The following is a 14,026-nucleotide window of genomic DNA, read 5'->3' on the forward strand; positions in this document are numbered from 1 at the left end:
CTGATGAAATGCGTAGAGTTTTTCATTCTTATCTTATGTAGAACTACATTTACTGAAACTACTAAAGTAATTAAGAGAAAATATCAGGCTATGGAAAAATGAACAAGAACAAGTTATACTGACAAATCTGCCAGTATAACATATAAAGATTTATGGCCTCTATAGAGAACAGGGGAACAGATTGTAGGTCTGGCTTCCAATCTGGGCTCCCACTCGCACTAAATTAAGTTGATTTTTTTCTGCCTTGCTTTCTTCATCTGAAAAGTGGGGATAGTGACATATAAATAAATTCACACATGAAAAGTACTTGGAATAATGTTTGGCACGTTTGGCTCCCAGTAATGTTAGCTACTATCAGTATTACAGCCAATTAATATTAACAAGGTCAATAAAGTAATATTTTACAGTCTACTTTAAATTTCCAAAGTCACAGCCATGTAAAAATACAAAAATTTTGCAAATCATTGGTCTGAAGCACTTTGCATGTTTCAGAAAACATGTGGTGGAGAAGGAGGTTTGTGTGGGATCATTCAGATGACTGGCTTATCTTTCCACATTTTGCTTCCCTGAACATGACCTAATACAACTGTCATTCATTTTGAGATGGCAGAGAGTCACTGGGAGCATATCTAATTTTCTGCACTTTGAGCTTTTCTTCTGAAGATGTTTGTTTGCCACAATGAACACTTCTTATTTTGATATTATTACAGCAAAATAGTATTTAAATCAAGAAGTTAGTTAATTAGATGCACATTAATTGGATGCCACCAAATTTATGAAAGAAAATCTGAGCATAAGTTCTTGTTTTGAAAAGTAATGTTGTAAATACTTCTATAATCTTGTTTTAAGTTGTACAATAATTGCTCTTTGGAATTTAATAAGTCCATTATAAACAATCCCTTTACGCACTAATTAATGGTTGGAGCCATTTTTCCTTGACAATATTTTATAAGCCATTATTTTGTTACCAAATAAAGCTGAAGTTAAGGAAAATATATCAATGGGAGCATATTCTGTAATTCAGAGTTTCTTATCTCACCTAGACTTTCCCCCACTACACAATCTAAGAAGGTTTTCTACGGTTCTGTATTTTATTATAGTACTGATATGGTGTGATAAATGGTTATACATTTTATATTCTGGGCGAAAAAAAGACACATTGGAAATGTGACGTAGACAGAAACAGAATTCTTGAAAAAATTTTTAAGTGTTTCTTTTTCTTTTTACTTGGTGTCATTCAGCCAAAATTACTGTTGGTGATAGCTTCGTGTCTTACTTTTTATGAAATTTCCGATAAGTGAAAATATATATATAATAGAAAAATAGAAAACATTTGACTTCATTGTTGAATATAGATGATATATAAAAAAAACAAGAAGTCAAAATCAGGAGAAAAAATAAAGAAAGGTAAGCAGAAAAATGAAGTCACTGTAGGAACCACATATGCTCTGACTTCAAATGTCAAACAACAGAGTGAAAATGTGAATTTAGTTCCACCAGATGGTCTTGTCGATAAGTTAAGAAAAAAAACAAAATAAGGAATTGGGAAATATTTTGCAACTATAACAATAAAAAACTTCATAGTTATGAAACACTTGAAATTTTTAAATATGAAAGCTTGTATTATTTTTTACTAGTTAATTTTCTAAATGATCTTGTAGGATTGGAATTAAATTTGGGAGTTTGTTGGCACACACTTCCTGAATTGCTTATTATTATATTTCTAGAGTTATTAGGCCAATGATATTTTGTTGTTCTCATGTACTATAACGTAATCATGAATTAATTTACAATGAGAATCTTACAGAGACAGAAGTCTGATACATCACAAATAGGAATGACTGGAAAAATGAGTGGATATCTCTGGGAAGACACTGCTGCTAAACTTTATAGAATGTTAAACATCCCTTCATCACAAAGTAATGCTTTTTATAAAAAGGGTGAAAAAGTCATGTAAGTCACTTATTCTATGCAAAAATGATACATTATATGGGGCTCCAAATGCCACAATGAAACAATTGTTTTGCGAATAATGAACGTTCATTATGATATATGGAAAATAATGTCTATTTTTCTGTTGCCATTGCAAAAGTCTCACTACTCCAAAAGAAAATCTACATGTTTAAGTGACGATTTTTTAAAACTTTGTACTCCTCTGCTTAACTATGGTCTCCTGTCTGATGTTAGCCATAATTTCGAGGTATTTCTAACTACAACTATTTAATTTTAGACACACCTGTGAGGAAGATACAAGCCAACAAAAGAGTTCAAGGTAAATATAGAGACTATAGTAATTTGCACATATGACACATGTTTTGTTATTTTAAGCCAAATCAAAAAAAAGGAGAGTGTTTTAATGAATTTTATTGGACTTTGTTGTCTGTCAGGAAGAAAAGTTAGCCAATTTTGAGGCAAAGTATTTTGATGATAAGAATCAGAAAATAAATTGTTCATATTATTCACTAATAGTAAATTCTAAGAATAACAAATGTTAAAAGAAAGACAATTGTATCCATGTAAACTGCTAGACATATTGAACCACTGAGGTAGACTCAAGCACAGTTAAGTTGAAAAGAAATCCTGAATATCAGAGCCAAGCAAAAATAGGTTGCAGGTGGATCCAAACTCTGTAAAAAGATTATTTAAGATGTGGCTACAGTTTGAAACATAAAAAATTAAAAACTGTACACATACAAAAAATTGTTAATATAACTATGTACAAAGTTTTGATATAAGGTGTAGATTATGTACATGTATGATTCACCCATGCACTAGAGTTTTCTTCATAACTATACTTATGTGCATTTTTCACTCTTCCACTTAGGTTACCTTACATCCTGATACATTCAAAAATCAAAGATCAAAGAACTTAGAATTAATTACATGTTTGAAATGTCTAAGATAATTACATGTTAATAGTCAAAAGAAGTTGCAAGGCTTATAAATGCATTATAGGCATGGCTGATTTTAACCCAATCCAATATAAACATTTGAAATTAAAGAATCAATTGTACAAATAATTTTTAACTAAAGCAGTTATCAGGGATTTCTTCTAAACATGCAAATTCATCCAAATTTTCTAAAGAATGAAAATCACCACTTTATTATTTTCGTATACGTTTGATCAAAAGATAACCTTGACTTCATCATCATAAATGGAGGATATTATTAAGAAAACACAATCTAACGTTTATTACAGTAAGGAATGATGGTCTTTTATAGATATAGTTATGCATAGAATATCATATTCTTAAACTCTAACGTTTCATCACATTTACAATCTACTTGTTCTCCCTTCTTCCTAATCAGGATCTAGAAGACGATCAAGGGAAGGTCGTTCTCAGTGAAAATCCAGAAACCAGACCACAAAGCTTATACAATTCTAAGTCAATAACCTGATCTGAAAGGAAAATTATAAGAGCCATTTTGACTTCAGGAAATGAACCATCAGCACACACAAAAAAAGCCATCATTGAACAATTCTGAATGCAAATATAATAGTCTTTTTTTCTGAATGAGAAACATAAGGGAAATTGTGGGGTTAGCCTCCTGTGGGATAGGAACTGAGTGAAACAGAACACCATACAGGCTTTTACATCTTGACATTAAAAGTTCTGGCTAACTTTGGAATCCATCAAAGAAAATCCTTGTCACTGGCTTCATTACAATTCAAATCTCAGAGTGGTGAGCTGTTATCCCATTGAGAAGACTGAGCCTTGAATTTATGTAATGAATAAATAAAATGCATGCAAGCAGTTACCTCTTCATGGGAAGCTAAGTTATAAAAATTGGTGCTCAGTACTAAAAAAAAAAATGAAATTTTTACATGAAAATACTTTGCACATTTCTAATACAATGTGGGTTTACCAGTAAATTGTTATTTCTACAACTAATTTTGTACTCTGAAATGTTTGTCATATACTTCTTGCAATACATATTTTTATCTCAAACACTTCAATAAAACCATTTTTCAGGTATAAAGAGAATTACTTCAAATTGGGTAATTCAGAAAACTCAAGATTTAAGTTAAGTGGTTTGGACTCGGGAACAGGACTTTATACCTCTTTTTTAAATAACAATACTCATTAAAGGAAATTGAATGAATTTAGTGTTTCTTGAATTTTTAAAACTATTATGATATATAAAGAATCATTACACAATGAAGCAATCATTAAACATCACCTGAGTATGTATAACTCCAGAACTGTGCTAAGTTGTGAGGATTCAAAAGATGAATCAGACAATTACTGTGCTCAAAGAGCAAAGAGACAAATCATAAATAATCCACAATGCACCATAGGCTATAATAGAAGAATAAACAGCACTGCATAAGCACAAATACACCAGTTAATTATTCCTAGGCTCAGGATAGACATAGAAGGAGCCACAGAGATGCCCTTAACTAAGACTTGAAGTAACATGAGTCCATGCGGGGCAAAAGAGGGGAAGAAAAGTGTTTGCTGAGAATGATAAAGAGCTCAGTTTGATCTACTCAGATCTCAACAAGTGACACCCCCAGCTTGGACTAGTTGAAATAAGAGCAATGAATGAATAGAATCCATACCGATGAGAAACTGTGTGGTGATAGTATAATAAAATTACACCAAGCAATTCAAGTCAGTTATCAGGAGACTGTAAAACTGAGGACTGCTGAACTGAAGATACCAGTCTTGATCAGAGATGTCCAGCTTGGATCAATCTCAGTACTAAAGGACTTGGGAAGATTTTTGAGTAGCTGAGGACATTGGTTATTTGAGGAGCGACCGTGGTGAGGAAGTGAGATATAAAATTCTGACACTGCCGCTTACTGAGGAAGTGCTCGACAGCCTTGGTTTTCCGAAATGCTGTCTAGTCTGGGAAAGTGGTGAGATTTATGTCTAGCATTTAGAGCCCCTGCCAGGAAACAAAATGTCCTACCAACTCAGTACTCATGTAGAGAATCTTGGGACTTGAATCTTAGCTGGACACAGTGTGGCCGTGATCTTCCCAAAATGATTCAGAGGATGTGTTTACATAAGGTGGTACTGGTAGAATATACTAAACTATAGTCAACACAGATGGCTATTCCAAACAGACAGCATGTTGTTCGGGATCCTCTAGAAGATCACAGGTTAATTGCATAGAACAAAGAGTAGACAGATTCATTCTGTCAGTCCCCTTCAGGGTTTTCATTTGATGATGAGCCAGCTGTTGCAGAGCTGGACTTGGAACAATAGGAATTTAGGGACAATAGGAATAAGGTTGGGGTCTTTTTAAAGACTGCTAACTTCAGGCTTTGCTTTTTTTTTTTAGCCATAGAAGAAAAAAGACATCAGTATTGGCTATTAAACATACAAAACTCTAGCCTATATCTCTGGTAAAGGATAGTGTTTCAAGTGACAAATATAAATATATTTAAAGATTAAATTTAAAGAATTATTATTAATAAAATAGAAATAAAAAATTACAAATAAAAAGATGTAAAATTAGAAATATAGGAACATAAAGAATAATTTAAAACTCCCAAATAAGAATTGTAAATAAATAAATAAGTAAATATCAATCCTACTTAGACACTTTCTACAACTTGAAGAGGCAGAGTAGTATGTGCTTTCATACATGATATGCCATCTTTTAAAAATTCTGAAGAGTTTTGTCTCCAGTTTTATATGAAAAAATGAGGCTCAACGAGTTTACATAACTTTTCTGTCTTCTTTTGCCCTGCACTCTAAAATCAGGCCATCAATCAACTTATGACATGTCCATTACCCAACAAGTACAAACTTGGGCTAGCAAACATATTCGTTTTCGCAATTGTGTTGACTCTGTATTACCTGATTTCAGCTCTTTTTCTAACCATCCTCTGCATAAGTGGCATACAGTGGGTTTGAGCACACTGAACTTAAGGCTGCATGTTAAAATAAGCATTCCTAGTTGATCCCGATGCATCAGGTCTACAGCCCTAACTTTGAGAAATATTGCTGTGTAGAGATTTCCGTTGAGACCACAGTCTTCAAGAAACGACTGATCTGTCTGTCACTATAGATAACAGTATTTTCTAGACTTTTATATAAATTGAATCACACAGTAGGCATGGCTGCTTCTTTGTCTGGCTTTTCTTTCTCTTGGATTTAGACGTAGGAGTAGAATGGCAGGAACATATGGAAGGTATACAATTAACATTTTAGGAAACTGCCCAACCACACTCTAAAGGAGTTCTATCATTTTGCATGCCTACCAGAAGTATATTACAGTTCCAGGTTCTCTTGCCAACACTTGACATGGTCAATCTTTTTAGGTTTAGCTATTCTAATAGGTATGTAATGGTATCTCATTGTGGTTTTAATTTGCGTTTCTCAAATGTATGTTTTCATGTGCTTATTTGACATTTGTATATCTTCTTTGGCAAAATAAGTGTTCAAATCTTTTGCCAATTTATAATTGACTTGGTTTTAAAAAATTATTATTGAGTTTTGAGAGTTCCTTATATATTAGGAATACAAGTCCTTTATCAGCTAAATAAGGTGCAAATATTTTCTCCCAGTATGTGACTTGTCTTTTCATTCAGTTAGCAGTGTTTTGAAGATAACAAAGTCAAATTTATCTTTTTTTTTATTTTATGGATTGTGCTTTTGGTGTTATATCTAAGAAATTTTTTATTAACCAAAGGTCACAAAAATTTTCTGATATGTTTTCTCTTAAAAGTTTTATTAGATTTAGGTTTTACATTGAGGTATATGATCCATTTTGAACTAATTTTTGTTCATGGCACAAGGTATGACCGGGATTCTTTTTTTTCCCTGTAGATAAACAATTATTTCAGCACCATTTTCTGAAGAGACTATCCTTTGTCTACTGATTTGCCTTTACACCTTTGTCAAAAATCCATATATTTGTGGATCTATTTCTGTTTCTTTCTTTCTATTCTGTTCCATTAATCTGTTTGTCTATCTTAATTGAAATATCACACTCACTGGACTACTATAGGTTTAAAATAAGTTATGAAATCAGGTAGAGTGAGTCCTCCAATTTTGCTCAACTTTTTCAAAGTTGTTTTGGCTATTTTAAGTCATTTGCATTTCCAGATGAATTTTTAATTCAGCTTGGCAATTTCTACAGAAAAAAATAAGATATCTGCTGGACTTTTAATTGATATTCTGTTGAATCTACAGATCAGTTTGGGGATAACTGAAATCTTCACAATATTGAGCCTCCAAACAATGAACAAAATACATCTCTCAGCTTTTATAGGTATTCCTTAATTACCTTACCAACATTTTATCATTTTAAGTGTACAGATCTTGTACATCTTTTGTAGATTCTCCCTAAGTATTTGATATTTTTGATGATATTATAAATGACACTGTTTTTATTTCAATTGCTGATTGTTTATTTTCTGTGTATTGACCTTGTATTCTGCAACCTTGTTAAACTCACTTATTCTAGTAACTTTTTGTAGATTACATCATATTTTCTACATTGACAATCATGGTGTCTGCAAATAAAGACAATTTTACTTCTTCCTTTGCAATCTGAATGTCTTTGATGTTTTCTTGCCTTCTTTCATTGGTTGAAACTGTTAAATAGTAGTGTAATGTTGAATAGAAGTGACAAGAATGGGCACTCTTTTTCTTTCATGGTCTTAGAGGGAAAACAGTCAGTCAGTCTTTTAGTCTTAAGTATGATGTTGAGTTTGATGTTAGCATCACTGCTTTTTCATAGATATCCATTATCAGGTTGAAGAAAGTGCCTTCTATTTCAAGTTTGCTGAGAATTTTTATCAGGAATGAATGTTGGATTTTACCAAATGCTTTTTCTGCATCTGCTGAGACGATCATGTGGGTTTTCTTTTTTACTTTGTTAATATGGTGAATTGCACAGATTTAATTTTGACTGCTAAAGCCTTCATCCCACTCATCTCACTCATTCAGGGATGAATTCCACTTGGTTATGATATATTCAATTCGTGAAAGTTTTGTTAAGAATTTTCACATGTATGCTCATGAAAGATATTGGTCTATAGTTTTCTTTTATTGTAATCTCTTTGTCTGAGTTTGGTATCATGGTAATGCAGGCCTCACAGAATGGGTTGGGAAGAATTCTCTTCTCTTCAGTTTTTAGAAAGTGTTTGTGTAGAATTGATAATTTTTTCTCCCTTAAGTGTTTGTTAGAATGCACCAGTGAAGTCATCAAGGCTTGGAGTTTTCTTTGAAGGAAGAACTTAACTACAAATTCAATTTCTTTAACAGATATAGGGCTATTCAGATTATCTATTTCTTCTTGAGTGAGATTTGGTAGTTTGTGTCTTTCAAGGAACTTGTCCATTTCACACAATTTTTAAATTTATTGGCATAAGGTTGTTCAAAATATTTCATTATTATCCTTAATATATCTTTAGTGATGTCACCTCACTCATGCCCAATTTTAGTAATTTGTATCTTCTCTCTTTTCTCCTAACCAATTCAGCTAGCCATCAATCAATTTTACTGAATTTCTCAAAGAATAGGCTTTTGCTTTCATTGATTTTCTGAATTGTGTTCCTGTTTCATATTTCATTGATTTCCACTCATCTTTATTACTGTCTTTCTTCTGCTTTATTTAATTTTAATTTGATCTCAATTTTCTAGTTTCTTAAGGTAGAAGCTGAAGTCATTGACATAAGAACTTTCTTTTTTCTAATACTGGAGTTTAGTGATATAAATTGCCCCACCAAGTATTGCCTAGTGGTGTTTCACAAATTTTTAGAGATTTTAATTGTTATTCAATTCAAAGTACTTTCTAATTTTCTTTCTAAATATGTTTTAAAAGGCAGTAATCTTTTCAAGAAATTGAAATAATAAGAAAATTCTCATCTATTTACACATGTAGTGACTAGTTTTTGTGTTCTTTGTCCCTTGTGTAGATCCATTTTTCCATCTGGTATCATTTTTCTTTTCCTAACATTTCTTTCAGTGCAGATCTGCTGGCAATAAATTGTTTGAATTTTTCTGTCTCAAAAAGATCATTATTTTACTCTTGTCTTTGAAAAATATTTTTGCTGGGTATGCAATTCTAGGTTGACAGTTTTTAATTTATAGTACTCTAAAAATTTATTTCACTGTTTTCTTGCTTGTCTTGTTTCTTATTTGCTCTGCATGTAATATGTCCTTTTTTCCTTCTTTATTATTGGTTCAAGATTTTCTCTTTATCACTGGTTTTGAAAAACTTGATTATGATGTGCATTTGGGTGGTTTTCCTCATGTTTCTTGTTCTTAGGATGTGCTGAGTTTCTCAGATCTGTGGGTTTAGAATTTTTATCAAATTTGAATTTTTTCTGTCATCAATGATTTGTTCTGTTCCTTCCTTTCGGGGATTCTAATTACATATATTAGGAGCTTTTAAGTTGTCATACAGCTCACTGTTGCTGTTTTTATCTTTTTTATTGTTTTTTCTCTGTGTGGTTCATTTCAGAGTTTCTATTTTCATATCTTCATGTTCACTAACCCTTTTTTCTGCAATGTATAATTTGACCCTGAACCCATCCATTGCATTTTTTATTTCAGACATTGTAGTTTTCATCTCTAGAAATTCAACTTTTTTTTATATATATCTTGCATGTCTCTCCATAACTTTTTGAACATATGAAATATAATTATAGTAACTGTTTCAATGTCCTCTGCTGTTCTAACAATTGTGCTGGTTCTGGGTCAGTTCAGTTTATTGAATTTTCTCATTATTCACCATATATTCCTGTTCCTTTGCATGCCTGATAATCTTTAATTGGTTCCTAGACATTGTAAAATTTGCCTTGTTGGGTGCTAGATATTTTGTATTCCTGTGAATATTCTTGAACTGTGTTCTAGGATGCAGTTAAGTTACTTGGAAATATTTTGATCCATTGGGGTCTTGCTCTTAAGATCTGTTAGGCAGGGCCAGATCTGTGTATAGTCTGGGGCTAATTACTACTTGCTATCTAGATATGACTCTTCTGAGTACTATTCCAAATGCCCAATGAATTATGAAGTTTTCCAATCTGGCTGGTGGGAACAGGGGCTATTCCAGGCCCTGTGTGAACGTTAGGTACTGTTTCCTCTAATCCTTTCCGGTGGTTCTTTCTCTGGTCTCTATTAGTTTTCTCATATGCATGTGCTCATCAGTATTTGGCTGAATACTCAAGGGGGTCTTCTGCAGATTTCTGGAGTTCTCTCTCTGTGCAGCTTTCTCCTCTCTGGTCCTCTGTCTTGTGAATTCTAGCTTTCTTAGTCTTCCTTGACACTCAGCTCCATCTCACCACCTCTATGAATTGGCCAAGCTCCACCTGGATTCTCCCTCTCTGCACTGCAGCCTGAAAAGTCTCTCAGGACAATGCTAGGACAACCATAGAGCTCACTTCACTGTTTCCTGTCTCTCAGGCATCACTGTCATTCATTGCCTGATGCCCAGTGTCTTGAAGACCGTTCTTTGGGTATTTTTTATTTTCTTTCTTTTTTTTTTTTTTTTGAATTGTTTCAGCCAGGACAGTAAACCTGGTTCCTATTATTCCATTTTCCCTGCAAGTGCAAGATCCTCAATCATTTAATTTAATTAACTCCATTTCATAATCATGAACTGCAACTTTAAATAGGAGCAACCAACTGGAAAATGCTAATCATAAGAAAAGCCAGATGGGAAAATGTTGAGGGAATGCACACAGATCTATCATAAGTAACAGAAAAAGAATTCAAGATGAAATATCTTACAGCTAGTATCATTGCTATACAATATGACCACCCACTCACACATACACCAATGAGAAACTGTCCAAAGGAAAATGGTAGTTGGATTTTATTTATTGAGATTTCTTTTTATATTCATCTGAACAGGTATTTCTTTTCATCTCTAAACACTGGTGGCAATATTTCTTAAAATTTTAAGCATTTATTCATTTTTATTGAAAATAGGCTCATTTTCTTCACTTCTTTGGGGTCTTTGAAACATCTTACAAAACATATGATAAATATTCATTGATGAGATTTCTACACAGTATGATGAGAAAAGACTAGTAATTTTCTAACCGACTTAGGTTCCAAAAATAACACTTGGAAATCTAGACCATATGTGAATAAGACTGCTAGATGACTTCCATATTTAGTAATAAAGCAATTAACTAATGCATTTCTAAACCTTTATGAAGTCTCACAAAAAGTTGTGGAAACAGAAAAGTCTGAAAGATAAAAGGTAATTATGGAACTTCATGAAAGATAAACAATTCCATAATTACAACATTTAAGTAGTTGATAAGAACAATCAGCTTGAAAATAAAAGAAATATTTCATGAAAATTAAAAAAAAAACTGAACAGAAACAGGATCAATAGACACTGTGTAAATAAAGGATCTAGCTCAACTGAAGGGAATTTAGTAAGTGCTTCCTGAATGAATTATTCCTGAGAGTAGTCCCAACTTTAGAAACTCTTTATTATGCTAAGGTTTTACTACAAAAATCAATCTAGATTTTTTTCCTTTACATGGCAGAACAAAGCATCATTTGGTTAAAAAAATTGAAATTACTAATTTATTCTGCTCTAGGAGAGCTGAATTAAATTTTTACTAAAGTTCATTAAGTACCACCAATTATTGAATTTCAATTATTTGAGCCACAATTTCTGTTTGCTTCTCTTTCACTACAATAAACTGATCATCTCTCACACTCTTTAGATTGATGCTGTCCACGTACACAGCCATCAAACAAAGATAGCAGACGACCTACCAGAACTATACATAACTACATTGTTATCTCTGCCGACCCGAAGCAGCTCTCTCGGTATTCACCACCTTCTTAGCCACAATGTAAATAGAGCTTTAGAAAAATGAGCATGAAGAGAAAATAAAATCCATGGATCTTATTTTACTATGATGATTATCTCTAACCAGTTTCATTGCCAAACACTGGAACTGCAATGGAAAAATTAATGTAAAGGACACTGAAAGACTGAAGCAAAAATTAACAGTTTATGCTGCAATATTCTTCAAATGAGAAATACTTTTTATGCCTGAATTATTTAGGTAATCTCCTCAGCCCTTCATTATCTTTGTGTTTATAGCTATGCCTTTACATAGGTCAGAGAAATAGGACAGTTAACCCACTGCATTCCCTTAAATACAAAAGTGATATAATCTTGAATGTAATTATAAGAGTTTACCAAACCAAAAAACTACTTAATCTAGTTTGAGTGTAGACCAAAGGATAGGCAAACTATGGTCAAATCCAGGCCACTATCTGTTTTTGTAAATAAAGTTTTATTGGAACACAGGCATGTACATTTGTTTATGTACTGTCTATGGCTCTTTCATGCTACAAAAACTGAGTTGAAGAATTGTGACAGAAACTGTACGGCCCACAAACCTAAGGTACTTACAACCTGGCCCTTTACAGAAAGAAAAGTGACAACCTTTGGAATAGACTCCAAATTAGGGAAACTTTCTGTAATTTTGTACTTAACACAACTCATATACTGAATTCATAATTTTCTACCTGGTTGGAACTAAACATTTTGTAGAAATCAGTCCCTTTTACATAAATGTAAGCCTTGCTTTGAAGAAATTTGTGTATTACTTGATGGCATTATATTATTTCTGGTAATTTAAAAGTCTCATATGCTTTCAGCACCAGAAAAGGAATGCCAATATATTAAAGTAAGGTTAATATTATATAAATAATTTGCATATAATCAGTAAGACATAGGAAATAATAATTCACTTCTTTTTGGAAACTATTATCAAACAATGGATATGCCAGTGATGGGGCTGAGGGAGCAGTCTTCTGAGGTATCTGCACCTTTAGAACTGTGGCCAAATTTGATACATCATTTCTAAAGGAGGTTTTCTGTGTATGAGGTTTTAAAACCTACAACTCAGGTGTCCAAGAAATAGAATTTATTTTTCTTATTGATGACTTAGTCTCTATTTCTAGTCACATTCTGTATGATGGCAGAAAACTTAATCTTGGTCAATTGTAAATATTCTCAAGCCATTTAGATTTGAATGCAGATGTTTTTCTTCTCCTTACCTCTTGGATATCCAGCATAGTCTCTAGCTCCAGTTGCATATGCAATTCTCAAGGTATGGAGGAAAGTACTGTACTGCTTGTGTACACATGAAAAGTGGAGACAACTGCTGTTTAGATGTAGTTGGATCTGTTTGCTGCTCAGCTCTCATCAGTTGTCCACATTAGCACCCCTGAGGTGTACACATTCTCACCTCATCTCTTGCCATTTGGCCCATGCCACTGCTGCTGTCCTATCCCATTCACCCTCCTTGGGAACAAAGTTCTATATTCATGCTCACTACTCTCCGTCACAGCAGGAAATTCAGAGTTTTCTCAGTTCCATTCTGCCAAAACCAAAACCATGACACAACCATCTCAAAAGGGCAAATATTCAAAATATAATACTAAATTTGGGCAAAACTAAAAACAATAATGATAAATTTTGGTGAAACTAGAAGTACCTGAGAGTATTGCTGGCACATTCTTTCTGAAAATTATATCAACAGCTTAAAATTTTACGTACACAGACCTAATAACTCCTAAGACTATAATAGTATTTAAGTACAAAGGTTTATGAGAGTGAATGTCTTTACATTGCTTACAATAGAAAAATAAATTCATTAGAAATATTTTTGTTAAGTAATTTTAGATTTACGGAACAGTTGCGAAGATAATGAAGAGAGTTCCTGTTTAGCTTTCACCCAGTTCCCCCCAACATTAACAACTTATATAACCACAAAAAACATTTTTTAAATAACCTAAATGTTCAGATTAAAAATTATGACAGCTTTTTAAATGCATTTAAAGACAGAAACATTTGTACTATAAAAAAATTTTAAAAGGAGATTGTATTGTATAAGCCTATATATACAGTATAATATATAATGTGAATAATATACAATATAATAATTTTTAATATAGAAAATATTGCTCTGCTTCAAGAATTTGCTCAAATATCTTGTTCTCAATGAGACCACCCTATCTAAAATTGCAAACTGACTGTATCCTTGGGCTTTAAAATCTCTTTTACCCTGTGCATTTTC

General features: G+C 32.7%; 1 protein-coding gene and 1 long non-coding RNA gene across 5 annotated transcripts in view; one reads left to right on the forward strand and one right to left on the reverse strand.

Moving 5' to 3' along the window:
• Positions 1–4,104, forward strand: part of POSTN (periostin) — a 34,278-nt gene extending 30,174 nt beyond the window's left edge. For all 4 annotated transcript variants that reach the window (XM_004435339.2, XM_014791305.2, XM_014791304.2 and 1 more), the window contains 2 exons: positions 2,231–2,272; positions 3,310–4,104. In XM_004435339.2, coding sequence (XP_004435396.1) covers positions 2,231–2,272; positions 3,310–3,347 — 80 coding nt within the window. In that variant the 3' untranslated portion in view covers positions 3,348–4,104. The remainder of the gene's footprint in view (positions 1–2,230; positions 2,273–3,309) is intronic.
• LOC147916162 (uncharacterized) overlaps positions 1–14,026 on the reverse strand; it is a 331,839-nt gene that overhangs the window by 36,052 nt on the left and 281,761 nt on the right. The gene's annotated exons all lie outside the window — the stretch shown is intronic.

Source organism: Ceratotherium simum, chromosome 10, assembly GCF_057802395.1.
Source record: "Ceratotherium simum simum isolate JZ-2026a chromosome 10, ASM5780239v1, whole genome shotgun sequence".
Taxonomy (NCBI): Eukaryota; Metazoa; Chordata; class Mammalia; order Perissodactyla; family Rhinocerotidae; genus Ceratotherium; species Ceratotherium simum.